This window comes from Oncorhynchus mykiss, chromosome 18 (genome assembly GCF_057628025.1).
Source record: "Oncorhynchus mykiss isolate SJ-2025 chromosome 18, ASM5762802v1, whole genome shotgun sequence".
NCBI lineage: Eukaryota > Metazoa > Chordata > Actinopteri > Salmoniformes > Salmonidae > Oncorhynchus > Oncorhynchus mykiss.
In genome coordinates this window covers 32575236-32591481 of record NC_143039.1, presented here as the reverse complement: position 1 = coordinate 32591481, position 16246 = coordinate 32575236, and the positions used below count along the sequence as shown (strand labels likewise).

At 42.6% G+C, this 16246-nt stretch overlaps 1 protein-coding gene across 2 annotated transcripts in view; it reads left to right on the top strand.

Annotated features, from left to right (window-relative positions):
* The window catches only part of nlgn4xa (neuroligin 4 X-linked a), an 83433-nt gene that overhangs the window by 9359 nt on the left and 57828 nt on the right, over positions 1 to 16246 (top strand). Inside the window, exon 3 of one of the 2 annotated variants that reach the window (XM_090208223.1) lies at positions 12166 to 12225. The exons of the other annotated variant lie outside the window; for it this stretch is intronic. Coding sequence (XP_090064349.1) covers positions 12166 to 12225 — 60 coding nt within the window. The remainder of the gene's footprint in view (positions 1 to 12165; positions 12226 to 16246) is intronic. 2 annotated transcript variants of the gene reach the window in all.

Below are 16246 nucleotides of genomic sequence, written 5' to 3'. Positions count from 1 at the left end.
CAAACAAGACAAACTGGCACAGACAGACAGAAAACACAGGTATAAATACCCAGGGATAAGTGGGGAAGATGGGTGACACCTGGAGGGGGGACAGGTGAAACAGATCAGGGTGTGACATATTGATAACCTGCACAAGTTCTGTTCTTTTGTATCCTTTTTGATTGTGCAGTGTGGGTGGTGAATGACATTTTGTCTAGCAGGGGTTGGCTTGTGAAAAGTGGCACATTTGGGATTGTATTTTAATGCCAGAGCTACTTAATTTTGGATGCTATGTTTGTCTGTGCAGACAAAAAGCTGCAGTGTCTCTGTGTGTGTTTGTGTGTGTGTGCGTGCGTGCTAGCTCCTGGAGCTGTTGCTGGAGCTGGCTCTATCTGCCTCTGCAGTGGCTGCAGACTGGGTACTACTGCGGAGACCCGTGAGGTGATCCTGTTTTATTGTGAATTAATCAGAGTGAATATGGAGCCTCTTGAGGGCTCTTCTGGGTGAGAAGACAATACCACAGCAGGGCCGCGTCCCAAATGGCACCCTTTTCCCCTATGTAATGCACTACTTTTGGCCAGGGCCCATAGGGCTCTGGTCAAAAGTAGTGTACTATGCAGAATGCATGCCAGGCCTCATCTCTTTCTCCCTCCATCTTTAATTATGAACACCGTCCTACATTAGTTCTGTTTTAGTATTCAACACTGGAACAGAAATAGAAAGCAGAAATTACAATAAATCTACTGCTTGTTACCTTCATGTGTGCTCCCAGAGATAATGGCCTCTCTACAATTCAATGGCGAGCTGTGATTTATCAGATCTTTGTTGATTATAGGGGTGTATGGCTGTGGCCCACACCTTTGCTACAGTACATCCAAAATGCCCCCCTGTTCCCTATATACGGTACCGGGCTCTGTTCATGAGGCTCTGGTCAAAGGTAATGCGTTCTATGGGGAATAGGGTGCCGTTTCAGACTCACATCCATCAATGGGATAGTGCAGCAGATAACTTGAATTATTGTATTTCATTATGAATCTAGTTCTCCTTTGCATAGAAACACAGGAGGGAGAAAAGCTACAGTGCATTGAAGAAAGAGAACAAATACATTGACAGGGCTTGAATGACAGCTCAATACAGTATTATAGTAGGTTTACCTTGCTCTAATGCTTTTTCTTGTGTGAGTGGCTTGTGTAAGAGAGAGTCGTGCTCTCTGGGTCCTTCCCAAATGCCACCCTATTCCCTATATAGTGCACTACTGTTACCAGGACCCATAGGGAATGTCCACTAAAAGGGAATGGGGAGCCATTTGGGACGCAGGCCCTTCACTGAGCATAAGTAGCCTGCCAATGCCAGTTGGGTTCACAGCACTGGAGCCTGAGCTATTAGCTTCCAGTCTGTCTGTTGTGAGTGTGTGATTCAGACAGCCAGTCATGTGCATGGAGAGGCAGGCAAGACCAGGCAGGCAGAGAGGGGACAATATCTCCAGGCTAGGTCATGTGGCAGCACAATTGTGCCACAGAGGGCTCTGGTCAAAAGTTAGTACACTATAAGGACTAGAGGTCGACCGATTAATCGGAATGGTCGATTAATTAGGGATTAGGGCTCAAGTTTTCATAACAATCGGTAATCGCATTTTTGGACACCGATCATGGCCAATTACATTGCACTCCACGAGGAGACTGCGTGGCAGGCTGACTACCTGTTATGTGAGTGCAGCAAGGAGCCAAGATAAGGTGCTAGCTAGCATTAAACGTATCTTATAAAAAACTATTAATCTTGACATAATCCCTAGTTAACTACACATGGTTGATGATATTACTAGTTAATCTAGCTTGTCCTGCGTTGCATTTAATCGATGCGGTGCCTGTTAATTTATCATTGAATCATAGCCTACTTCGCCAAACGGGTGATTTAACAAGCACATTCTTGAAAAAAGCACTGTCGTTGCACCAATGTGTACCTAACCACAAATATCTTAAAATCAATACACAAGTATAGATTTTTAAACCTGCATAATTAGTTAATATTGCCTGCTAACATTAATTTCTTAACTAGGGAAACTGTGTCACTTCTCTTGCGTTCTGTGCAACAGAGGCAGGGTATATGCAGCAGTTTGGGCCGGCTGGCTCGTTGCGAACTGTGTGAAGACTATTTTTGCCTAACAAAGACAGCCAACTTCGCCAAACGGGGGATGATTTAACAAAAACGCATTTGCGAAAAAAACACAATCGTTGCACGACTCTACCTAACCATAAGCATCAGTGTCTTTCTTAAATCAATACGCACAATACACAGAAGTATATTTTTTTAAACCTGCATATTTAGTTAAAAGAAATCCAGGTTAGCAGGCAATATTAAACTAGGGAAATTGTGTCACTTCTCTTGCGTTCATTGCACACAGAGTCAGGGTATATGCAACAGTTTGGGCCGCCTGACTCGTTGCGAACTATTTTGCCAGAATTTTTACGTAATTATGACATTGAACATTGAAGGTTGTGCAATGTAACAGGAATATTTAGACTTATGGAAGCCACCAGTTAGATAAAATACGGAACGGTTCCGTATTTCACTGAAAGAATAAACATTTTGTTTTCGAAATTATAGTTTCCGGATTTGACCATATTAACGACCTAAGACTCGTATTTCTGTGTGTTATTATGTTAGAATTAAGTCTAGGATTTGATATTTGATAGAACAGTCTGACTGAGCGGTGGTAGGCAGCAGCATGCTCGTAAGCATTCATTCAAACAGCACTTTTGTGCGTTTGCCAGCAGCTCTTCGCTGTGCTTCAAGCATTGAGCTGTTTATGACTTCAAGCCTATCATCTCCCAAGATTAGGCTGGTGTAACTGATGTGAAATGGCTAGCTAGTTAGCGAGGTGCGCGACAATATAATTTCAATCGGGGACGTCACTCGCTCTGAGACCTTGAAGTAGTTGTCCAACTTGCAGAGCGATGTCTAACAATGCTTCGAGGGTGGCTGTTGTCGATGTGTTCCTGGTTCGATCCCAGGTAGGGGTTAGGAGAGGGACGGAAGCTATACTGTTACACTGGCAATACTAAAGTGCCTATAAGAACATCCAATAGTCAAAGGTATATGAAATACAAATGGTATAGAGAGAAATAGTCCTATAATTCATATAATAACTACAACCTAAAACTTCTTACCTGGGAATATTGAAGACGCATGTTAAAAGAGACCACGAGCTTTCATATGCTCTCATATTCTGAGCAAGGAACTTAAACGTTAGCTTTTTTTACATAGCACATATTGCACTTTTACTTTATTCTCCAACCCTTTGTTTTTGCGTTATTTAAACCAAATTGAACATGTTTCATTATTTATTTGAGGCTAAATAGATTTTATTTATGTATTATATTAAGTTAAAAAATAAGTGTTCATTCAATATTGTTGTAATTGTCATTATTACAAATAAATAAAAAATATATAAAAAAATTGGCCGATTAATCGGTAACGGCTTCTTTTGGTCCTCCAATAATCGGTATCGGTATCGGCGTTGAAAAATCATAATCGGTCGAGCTCTAATAGGGATAGGTGCCTATTTAGGAAAGAGGAAGAGGGCTCTGGTCAAAAGTACTGCACTATATGGAATGCGGTGCCATTTGCGATTCAGCCTTCAAAGACGTGCATCACTACAAACCTTGGACAACTCTGCATGCTCTCAGTTTTCCCTTTGACTTTTACAAGGGAAACCAACAAACTAAGACTCAGTCAAACACAGACTCAATTCTTCTTTCATCTGTTCTGACAGATGTGCTGGGTGTCTGTCTGATGGTCATAAAGTGAGTGTGTGCACGAGTGCATGCATGTGTATGTGCACGTGTGTGGGTGTGTGTATGGACATTCTGTACAGGACAGATGTGGGAGTTTATGCTTTGCTGCGTTAAACTGACATGCCACTTGCCTTTGTTTGTACAGCTTGAGATACCGTTAACTGTGAGATTACAGGCCTGTTCAGTTGTGTGTGTGTGTGTGTGTGTTGTGTTAAGCCTTAGGCCTCATTATGTACCAACCAGCTAGCGATCTAGCGCCTCAGAGACACCAGACCAACATAGTGTCAAAACAAACAGTTATCATAGCAATATTTGCTGCTTTTTTAAAATGAGATAATATTTTAATTGGTACTAGGATGCAATCCAAATGGCATCCGATACCCTGTATAGTTAACTACTTGTCACCAGGGCCTATAGGGCTTTGGTCAAATGTAGTGCACTATATAGAGGATAGACCCTTCTGGAAAGACCACATGAATTTCACATGAACACGTGAAGTGTTCCAAAAACACATGTTTTAATGTGATCACGTGATCTTATGTGAAGTTATTGTTGATAACGTGACAACATGTAAAGCGACACTGTGAAACGACATGTAAAAACTACACGTGAAAACATGTGATCACATCCCAGATGTCAACTCAACGTCTATTCCACACGGGTTGAAATGACACGGAAACAACACTGATTCAACCAGTGTGTGCCCAGTGGGATACAAAGTGTTCCAAAAAAGACGTTTTCACATGACAAATCATGTGGTTTTTTTCTTGAAGGCGGGTGGGATGCAACCGCAGTCTGAGACGAGCAAAGTGGCTACTCAAAGTTACAGGATGCTACTCCTGTCTCAGCTGTCTTAATCTTAACGATCATCGTTATTACTCTGATGGGTCTGTCAGTGAGTCAATCTGTAGTGCTTATCTGAGAATTAAGTCTATTATCAACCAGGTATTCTCACACCACAGCAGGCTAACGGTCCAGTTGAAGATCTAGCAATGGCTAATCACGTCATCTAAATTTAACAACACGCCCACCTCAACACGCCCACCTGTAGATGAAGGGTCTAACACTACCTGCACATGACAGTACAGAAAATATTACAACCCATTCAATCCCTGTATTCATAAATCGCACAGTGTCTCTAAGGCCATGAGGTCATAACACTACTAAATCAAATCAAATATCATGTGTCACATGTGCAGAATACAACAGGTGTACAACAGGATGTACCAGTGACTAGAACCATTCAACGCTGGTCTGACCAATCAGAATCCATGCTTCAAGATTGTTTTGATCACACTGACTGGGATATGTTAAGGTCAGCAACAGAGTACAACATCAATATATATGCTGACTCAGTGAGTGAATTTATAAGGAAGCGCATTGGACATGTTGTACCCACTGTGACTATTAAAACCTACCCTAACCAAAAACTGTGGATGGATGGCATCATTCGCACAAAACTGAAAGTGTGAACCACCTCATTTAACCATGGAAAGAGGTCTGGGAAAATGGCTGAATATAAACAGTGTAGTTATTCCCTCCGCAAGGCATTCAAACAAGCGAAATGCCGGTAAAGGGACAAAGTGGAGACGCAATTCAACGGCTCAGACATGAGACGTATATGCCAAGGTCTACAGGAAATCACGGACTACAAAAAGAAAACCAGCCACGTCACGGACACCGACTTGACGCTTCCAGACAAACTAAACACCTTCCTTGCCCGCTTTAAGGATAATACAGTGCCACCGTCACGGCCCACTAATTAAGGATCGGTGTCCCGCTAGCAGGGCAACTTCCAGTGAAACTGGAGGGCGCGTAATTCAAATATATTCTAATAGTTAGTATGGATTTTAAACATTTAGGTACATTTAAGTGTCTTATATAGGCTGAAAGCTAAACTTTTTGTTAATCTAACTGCACTGTCTGATTTACAGTAGCTATTACAGCGAAAACATGCCATTTGATTGTTTGAGGACGGCGCCCCACATAAAAATATTTTTCCACCTCCACAGGTTTCATACATTCACATATAAAGATGATATATTCACTTACTTTTTGAAAATCTTCCTCTGATTTGTCATCCAAAGCATCCCAGCTATAACACGTAGCGTCGTTTTGTTAGATAAAATCCTTCTTTATATCCCAAAAAGTATGTTTAGTTGGCGCAATCGATTGATTCAACTTGCAGAGAAAGGAATCCAAAAATCTACCCCTAAACTGTGTTTCAGCAAGTCAAAATATGTTTCTATTTATTCCTCAGACACCCTAAAATGAAATCAAACTATAATATTTTTTTCGGAAAGAAGTATGTTCAATAGGAGCTCATCCTCAAGTTGGAGGCCATGGGTCTCAACCACGCCCTGTGCAATTGGGCCCTGGACTTTCTGACGGGCCACCCCCAGGTGGTGAAGGTAGGAAACAACATCTCCACTTTGCTGACCCTCAACACTGGGCCTGCACAAGGTTGCGTGCTTTGCCCCCTCCTGTACTCCCTGTTCACCCACGACTGCGTGACCATGCACACCTTCAACTCAATCATCAAGTTTGCAGACGACACAACAGTAGTGGGCTTGATTACCAACAATGACGAGACAGCCTGCAGGGAGGAGGTGAGGGCACTCTGAGTGTGGTGTCTGGAAAACAACCTCTCACTCAACGTCAACAAAACAAAGGAGATGGTTGTGGACTTCAGGAAACAGCAGAGGGAGCACCCCCCTATCCACATCGAAGGGACAGCAGTGGGAAGGTGGAACATTTTAAGTTCCATGGCGTACACATCACAGACAAACTGAAATGGTCCACCTACACAGACAGTGTGGTGAAGAAGACGCAACAATGCCTCTTCAACCTCAGGAGGCTGAAGAAATGTGTATTGTCACCCAAAACTCTGTCCAATCTTTAAAGATGCACAATCAAGAGCATCCTGTCGGGCTGGTAAGGCAACTGCACCGCCCTCAACTGCAAGGCTCTCCAGAGGGTGGTGAGGTCTGCACAACATATCACAGGGGGCAAACTACCTGCCCTCCATGACACCTACAGCATCCTAAGTTACAGCAAGGCCAAAAAGATAATCAAGAACAACAACCCCCCGAGCCACTAGCTGTTCACACAACTACCATTCAGAAGGCGAAGTCAGTACAGGTGCATCAAAGCTGGGACCAAGAGACTAGAAAACAGCTTTTATCTATCTCAAGGCCATCAGACTGCTAAACAACAACTCAGAGAGGCTGCTGCCCACATTGAGACCCAATCACTGGCCACTTTAATAAATTGATCACTAGTCACTTTCAAACAATGCCACTTTAAATAATGCAATTTGAATAATGTTTACATATTTTACATTACTCATATATTATGTATACAGTCGTGGCCAAAAGTTGTGAGAATGACACAAACATTAATTTCCACAAAGTTTGCTGCTTCAGTGTCTTTAGATATTTTTGTCAGATGTTACTATGGAATACTGAAGTATAATTACAAGCATTTCATAAGTGTCAAAGGCATTTATTGACAATTACATGAAGTTGATGCAAAGAGTTAATATTTGCAGTGTTGACCCTTCTTTTTCAAGACCTCTGCAATACGCCCTGGCATGCTATCAATTAACTTCTGGGCCACATCCTGACTGATGGCAGCCCATTCTTGCATAATCAATGAATGGTCTCAGGATGCTTTACTGTTGGCATGACAGAGGACTGATGGTAGTCCTCACCTTGTCTTCTCCGGACAAGCTTTTTTCTGGATGCCCCAGACAATCGGGAAGGGGATTCATCAGAGAAAAGTCCAATCCCTGTACCTTTTACAGAATATCAGTCTGTCCCTGATGTTTTCCTGGAGAGAAGTGGCTTCTTTGCTGCCCTTCTTGACACCTGGCCATCCTCCAAAAATCTTTGCCTCACTGTGCATGCAGATGCACTCACACCTGCCTGCTGCCATTCCTGATCAAGCTCTGTACTGGTGGTTCCCCGGTCCCGCAGCTGAATCAACTTTAGGAGATGGTCCTGGTGCTTGCTGTACTTTCTTGGGTGCCCTGAAGCCTTTTTCACAACAATTGAACAGCTTTCCTTGAAGTTCTTGATGATCTGACAAATGGTTGATTTAGGTGAAATCTTACTGGCAGCAATATCCTTGCCTGTGAAGCCCTTTTTGTGCAAAGCAATGATGACGTCACGCGTTTCCTTGCAGGTAACCATGGTTGACAGAGGAAGAATAATGATTCCAAGCACCACCCTCTTTTTGTACTTTCCAGTCTGTTATTCGAACTCAATCAGCATGACAGAGTGATCTCCAGCCTTGTCCTCGTCAACATTCACACCTGTGTTAACGAGAGAATCATGATGTCAGCTGGTCCTTTTGTGGCAGGGCTGAAATGCAGTGGAAAAGTTTTTGGGGGATTCAGTTCATTTGCATGGCAAAGAGGAACTTTGCAATTAATTGAAATTCATCTGATCACTCTTCATAACGTTCTGGAGTATATGGAAATTGCCATCATTCAAACTGAGGCAGCAGACTTTGTGAAAATTAATATTTGTGTCATTCTCAAAGGTTTTGGCCACAACTGTATACTGTGTTTTATACCATCTATTGCACCTTGTCTATGCTGCTCGGCCATCGCTCATCCATATATTTATATGTACATATTCTCAGTCACCCCGTTAGATTTGTGTGTATTAGGTAGTTGTTCTGGAATTGTTAGATTACTTGTTATACTTGTTGATATTACTGGACTGTCGGTACTAGAAGCACAAGCATTTCGCTACAATCACATTAACATCTGCTTAACCATGTGTATGTGACCAATAAAATATGATTTGATTTGGTGTGGACCTTACCAGTCTACCACGTCTTATATGAAGACAAGGGACAATACTCACATAGCATATGGTGATTTGGTGATTTTTTAAACATGGAATTTGACCTCTGGATATTTGATGAGTTAGTGATAGAATCTGATTATATTTGATCATTGATCCAATTTAGGAGGAAGATTGGAGTGGACTTGATTAGCCTTGATGCTGTTCTCTACTGTTCTCTATGCAACAATTAAACCATTAATATCCTGGGGCACCACAGAAGCATTCATTTATATAGAGCAGTTATCTCCCGAATCCACTCTCTTAATGATCTGGAGATCTTTAATATCAATAGCAGTCAATTATTAATCGTCGCCTTATTATTCAGTCTCATTCTGATGGTCGTAAAGTACTTGGTACTGCACAAACCCTGACTAACAAGTTGAATCAGCAATACACAAATTGACTTAATTATTTATTTACTAAATACCGAAATAATCACACAGAATTACATATACAATGCCTTGCGAAAGTATTCGGCCCCCTTGAACTTTGCGACCTTTTGCCACATTTCAGGCTTCAAACATAAAGGTATAAAACTGTATTTTTTTGTGAAGAATCAACAGCAAGTGGAACACAATCATGAAGTGGAACGACATTTATTGGATATTTCAAACCTTTTTAACAAATCAAAAACTGAAAAATTGGGCGTGCAAAATTATTCAGCCCCTTTACTTTCAGTGCAGCAAACTCTCTCCAGAAGTTCAGTGAGGATCTCTGAATGATCCAATGTTGACCTAAATGACTAATGATGATAAATACAATCCACCTGTGTGTAATCAAGTCTCCGTATAAATGCGCCTGCACTGTGATAGTCTCAGAGGTCCGTTAAAAGCGCAGAGAGCATCATGAAGAACAAGGAACACACCAGGCAGGTCCGAGATACTGTTGTGAAGAAGTTTAAAGCCGGATTTGGATATAAAAACATTTCCCAAGCTTTAAACATCCCAAGGAGCACTGTGCAAGCGATAATATTGAAATGGAAGGAGTATCAGACCACTGCAAATCTACCAAGACCTGGCCGTCCCTCTAAACTTTCAGCTCATACAAGGAGAAGACTGATCAGAGATGCAGCCAAGAGGCCCATGATCACTCTGGATGAACTGCAGAGATCTACAGCTGAGGTGGAAGACTCTGTCCATAGGACAACAATCAGTCGTATATTGCACAAATCTGGCCTTTATGGAAGAGTGGCAAGAAGAAAGCCATTTCTTAAAGATATCCATAAAAAGTGTCATTTAAAGTTTGCCACAAGCCACCTGGGAGACACACTAAACATGTGGAAGAAGGTGCTCTGGTCAGATGAAACCAAAATTGAACTTTTTGGCAACAATGCAAAACGTTATGTTTGGCGTAAAAGCAACACAGCTCATCACCCTGAACACACCATGCCCACTGTCAAACATGGTGGTGGCAGCATCATGGTTTGGGCCTGCTTTTCTTCAGCAGGGACAGGGAAGATGGTTAAAATTGATGGGAAGATGGATGGAGCCAAATACAGGACCATTCTGGAAGAAAACCTGATGGAGTCTGCAAAAGACCTGAGACTGGGACGGAGATTTGTCTTCCAACAAGACAATGATCCAAAACATAAAGCAAAATCTACATTGGAATGGTTCAAAAATAAACATATCCAGGTGTTAGAATGGCCAAGAATCTGTGGAAAGAACTGAAAACTGCTGTTCACAAATGCTCTCCATCCAACCTCACTGAGCTCGAGCTGTTTTGCAAGGAGGAATGGGAAAAAATGTCAGTCTCTCGATGTGCAAAACTGATAGAGACATACCCCAAGCGACTTACAGCTGTAATCGCAGCAAAAGGTGTCTCTACAAAGTATTAACTTAAGGGGGCTGAATAATTTTGCACGCCCAATTTTACAGTTTTTGATTTGTTAAAAAAGTTTGAAATATCCAATAAATGTCGTTCCACTTCATGATTGTGTCCCACTTGTTGTTGATTCTTCACAAAAAAATACAGTTTTATATCTTTATGTTTGAAGCCTGAAATGTGGCAAAAGGTCGCAAAGTTCAAGGGGGCCGAATACTTTCGCAAGGCATTGTATATTCACAGGATAGATCATACATCGATTGCTAATCATGTCATGAAAAGCCCCTAGTGTCATAACCCGATATGACGGCTGGTTACCCAAAGGAAGGGGGCTGGGTTTGAATGAAAGAGCGGGAAGACTGACGGACAAAGGGATTGGGTCTCTATTGGACCTTTAGAAGCTATAGTACCGTAAATACAGTATCTTATGCATTCAAATAACCGGCCCTTCGGAAAAGAAAAATGCAAGATATATATTTACTCTGAGCTGCGCTTCGATAGATGGGTCGAAGATGAAAGACTGGTTTACCCAGCAGAGATCACCATTGTCCTTTGAATAATCTTTTTGGTCGTAGTGTTGTAGAGCGGATACGTTGAAGTGCCCTGTCGTCCTTAGGAGATTGTCTGTCCTTTCTTAGGCCACATACGTTTACAGCTGAAGCTGATAACTTGACTTCTAGGATGTATCACTTCTTCTTTAGTGAATAATAGTTTAAAGTTCATACCAAGTTGCCATAATCTGCTCGTGCTGTATTCTGGCTGGTCTAGTCAAAGTTCACCATTCCAGCGTGTTGATCGTCACCTCCACGTGATCTGGTCTTATGTACATTTTGTTAGACAGAGTAGTCGTTCGACCATTTGCATCCACAGCTCACACCGGGGTTTGCTTCGTCCAATGTGAATTTAGGTCACGGGGGCTTTTGTACTGGGGAAGAGAAGGGTATGATTCATCCCTCTCCAACCAATGTCTGTTCACTTGGGCGTGACCACGGAATGAGCATAAGTTAACTTATGAAAACAATTCTCTCATTTAGGAGCTAAAATCACATTTAATCTTCTCACAAATAGAGTCATCTTTAAACATTTAAATTGCACAACAATTTCATGTGAATCTGATAACTAGAATGTGTAGACTTTCCAAGATTCAATTTGTCGTCCTATCATCAGATATAATGTCCCAGACAACAACTGATCTGACATCATATTCTTTAAGTACCGACGGACACTTTCAACTGTTTGAGAAAGGGAAATATTGTTCCACTCCCCAACCTTTTGATGTTACCATACTCTCTCTGTGGTAACACAGGGCTTTCCAAGAGTCCATTCTGTAGAGTGGAGAGAAAAGAGGGAAAGGTATTTATGGGGGGGTCATAAATCTCACCCAACAAGGAAACGTCATGACAACAGTGTCCCTAAGGGGCAATTCATTTTAAAAGCTCCTATGCCCTTTAGGGCCACCATATCTATTGTCTAATAGGAAGGAGAGTTGTTCATTAGATATACTTACCTGTACTAAACAGCTGTGTTTTGTGAACAGTTGTTATTAGAATACTGTGTTGGTGCTCCTAATTTTGTGTGTCATGCTATCCAATTGGTTGAACCACTTACTGTTAGAATGAATATGTTTCCACAAAAAAAAAAAATGTTTGGGTTTTTATAAGCCTGTCTCCCCTCATCCCCTCTACTTTTCTCCCTCCTGTTGTTGACAGTAGGAGCCAACTCAAACAGTCAAGGCGGTGATTTCACCAATAATGATGGTGACGAAGACAAAGGTATTTTTCTGTCTTTTTCTATTTTTGACCCCAAAAAAAGAAAAGCCTGATATTCGTGCATGCACAAAACTATTTATAGATACATTTTTTGTGACTTTTTTTGTTGATTTTTCTTCTTCTTTTTAACCCTTGAAGTGCGTATCAATGGGCACCTCTGGGATCTTCCTTTTTTTTTAACAACCTCTTTCCTCTTTGGAGATGCAGATCATAATTTACAGCGAATCAGAAGATCGTGTACCAAGGGTGAAAGAAAGGTCACCTCTAAATGGGGAATGAGGTGTACGCTCCAATAGTCACCACTTACAAGAATGTCCCGCCTCACTCCCCCTTTGCTGCAAAGTGAAAGATGTTAAATTGAAACTCTGCATGTATTTTCTCCGGCCTCCTCGGAGGTGAAGTTATTAAACAGTCTTGTTTTCCCTTTAGTTTATTTTCTTCTTTCTTTTTCTTCATTGCTCGGTGAAGCATGAGCACTACACTAACCCACCTTTGTTCCGTTTTGACATTTGGAAACCTTGTTCATTTGTAACTCTGTCAAAATCTCTGTCACATGTTTTCTGCTCGCTTTCTTGTGCATGATACTATTAACCCAAAATGGTGGTTCGATTGTGTTTCTCTAAAGATCTGGGGATGGCTAGGAGATGAGTGAAAGCACTGGGGAAATGTTTCAGGGATGTTAAGGCACAGGTTGTCTTCATGGTTTTAAAATCAAAGGGCAGAGCGCTGACATTTTTCGATCACTGTGCTACGACGGTTGGCATTCTCCTTCTCAAAAGCTGCAACACTAGAAAGTGTCCTTTTTATCTCCTCAGTACATATCAGACTTTTTTATAGGCATTTTCTACCTCTCAATGATGTACTGTAAAACAAATTAATCCAGATTGCCTTCTTATGTGAAATGGTAATAGGCTTAGATAGGTAGGAGTGAAAGCTGTGAATACGGTTCACCTTAAATCCTTATTAGGGGAGATTACTAAAAGGGCATGTTGTGTGCATTACCTTTTCTTCATAACCTTTTTCTCTTGGCATTATCAGCTACGTTTCTTTCTTCTTTTTGTTCCCCTCAGAAATAGTCAAAGGATTTTTCAGAAAGATATATTGTAACCTTTAGAATCTACTGATCATTACCACGAATGCATTTATAACTGTTTTCTCAATGTGTATTGTCTGATCAGCTGGGTGAGAATCTATCTCTCGGTGTGTACTTGTGTGTACAGCTACACCATTTTGACTAAACGTTCAGACTAACTAAACGTGCCTGGATTTTAAGAACTACTCCCGTGTCGTGTCAAACCCACGCCTGTGCTTTCAGGAGTGCTACGACCAGTGCAGGCGGAGGATCGATGCTCACTGACTGTTTGAACGTCTGCCCTGGTGATGAATTACACCCCCCCCCCTCCAGTTCCCCTGAGGTTATAACTCTGCTGCCATAGAGTACAGTGAGACACCTCGTGTACACATGCACACATTCCCATGCACGCGCGCAAACACACTGGCGCATGGAAAGGACGCACGCGGACAGGCACACTGGCGCACGGAAGGGACACACACATGCACGCATGCACACCTCGCTCACAGAACAGCAATGCAGCTCACTGAGTCCCTCCTTCCTCTAACTCCCATCTCCTCTGCTGCAGTTCCCTCACTAAAAAACCTCACCGCAGGCTTAAATGAGGTAGAGGCGTATTCCTATTCTCTTGGAAGTTTTAAATGGCTGCATTTGAAAAACGTTGTTTTGCTCTGCCCTCAAGGAAACTTTGAAATGAGCGATCAAATATATCCTTATTATTTCATGACTTAGTTTGGAGTAAGACAGAAAGGGTATTATTCGAAATGTCTCTGTAATTGAGACCATGTCTAAGTACATTAGAGGTGTGGAGTGTGTACGTATGTACTTCAATACTCTATAGTGTGGTAGCTAATATAACGCCTTAAAGACATCTGACACTAAGCTTTCTTTTTGGAATTCCTCTTCTGTTTTCCTTGACAGGTCTCGGTATGGCACATGGAGACGTGTGTAGATATTGTGTTAAAGCAAGATCGTATCCATTAGGCACCAAACTGGAAAAAAACGTACTGAAACAGAGAGGGATTACAAGAAACACTAGTTAACGGTTGCGAAACATTTTGCTCCAATGTCCTCTCATGATTACGAACCAGATCTATCAAACAGAAACAGGAAGAGTGACCAGCTACTTCCTGTCTGACTGTGGGGTTGGAGGAGTTCACTGTTCCCCCTGCATGGTCATTAACTGCCATCTTCCAAACCTCCATCCCTTCCTTCCATCTCTCCCTTTCATCCCTCCCTTTCATCCCTCTATCCCATTACTAACACATGGAAAATGCTGAAACCAATGGAAAATTCTGATGACCCCCCCCCCTACTCAATCCCTCCCTTCTCCCCCTTTCTCCCACCTCTCCCTCTCTCCCTACTCTCCCTCTCCCTCCTCTCCCCCACCTCTCCCTCCTTCCCACACCATGTAGAGATGAGTAATGTGTGCGGCGCCGCTGTGCCCGTGGAGGAATATATTATCCCCCCGGCCCGGTGTGGCAGTGATGAATATCTAGGGCATGCTCACTGCAGAGTCACCCAGCCAGGCAGCTCTTAGCTAGGCAGCTCCATGCAGCTCCTCTACAGAAAGAGCACAGAGAGAAGAGAGAGAGAGAGAGAGAGGTGTTCTCTTCTCTCTTCTCTCTCTCTTTCATGGCGCTCTCTCTCTCTCCCTCATCTCTGTCTCCACTCTCTTTTTCCTCTCCCTCTCTCTCTATTTATCTGTTTTAAGTGCTCTGCAGTGACCGGATGGGGACACGCTGGGACAAGGAGACCCTAAGACGACCCGAAAATATAAAAAATAAAAACCATGTTCCTAAAATCTGTCATGGTCTTTTGGAATGGATCAAAGTTGCTTATCTGTCTTAATCTCTTCCAGTTCAACCTCCCCAGAGCAAATCGACATTCGAGATGTAGAGTGACAGCCAATTTGCCTTCTATGTTCGATCGAAGGCCCGCCAAATTCCATCTCAGAACATAGAACTCAGAGCCTAGCTTTAAAGAAGTGCCTGCATCAGATCAGTATCTGTTTTAGACTGGGGCCACTGACCACTTTATGTACTGCCCCTCTTGTTTAATGTGTATCTGGAATTTTCCACTTGGTTTCAGCAGCTCCTATCCTACCAATGAATACAAGTAAGAACCTCAGCGTGGAATGGAGAAAGTGACCCATTAAATAAGTTAGAAGATATGAGTTAGTTACCCTTCCTCCAACTTGTCTCGTCGACCCAGTCTATCTGTAAAGTGCACTGTATTTGGCCGCCTGCCCAAGAGGAGCGTGGCGGAGGTGAAGCGGGGGGGTCCTTCTCAAGACGGCCTCGGCCACGACAGCAGACTGCAGGCTACACACTGCACAGGCTAGGCTGGTGCTAACATGTGAGGAGTTGTGAAATAGATACATTCACATTGTCGTAGCATTAGGCGCCCACTCAGAACACAGCAGAGATTAATTACCACCGTGGGTTGTTTTTCACCCCTCCTTTCTATATATTGGTGTTTGTTTTTTTTGCGGAGGAGGGGAAGCGATATAAACACACGCACGCACACAAGCGTACACATACACACCCACACACACTCAGCTGAGCTCCAATGCAAGGCAGTCGTCTGTCTGCCCATAGGCCCTGCTACTCACTGCCAAGCTTGCGGAGGCAGAAGCAATGTGACCTAGAGGCCAGCCAGGCAGCTGGCCCGCCCCCTTGCCGCAGCAGCCAATGGCGGATGCAACAGAAACCAATAATCGGAGTGTACTGAGGAGGCCTTGGTTGAATACCAATTACATAGTTCGGGTCATGGCTGGGTAAACCCTGACTCATTTAGTCCGCTGCCTGCTTCCATGACCAATAGTTTGGCCCCTGCAACACTAGACCAAGTGGAATCTTATTTATTTGGAATTCTATGATTTGAAATAGCATTGCAGTACACATACATTTACATTGCTGTACACGCTGACTAACATTATCTCACACATAC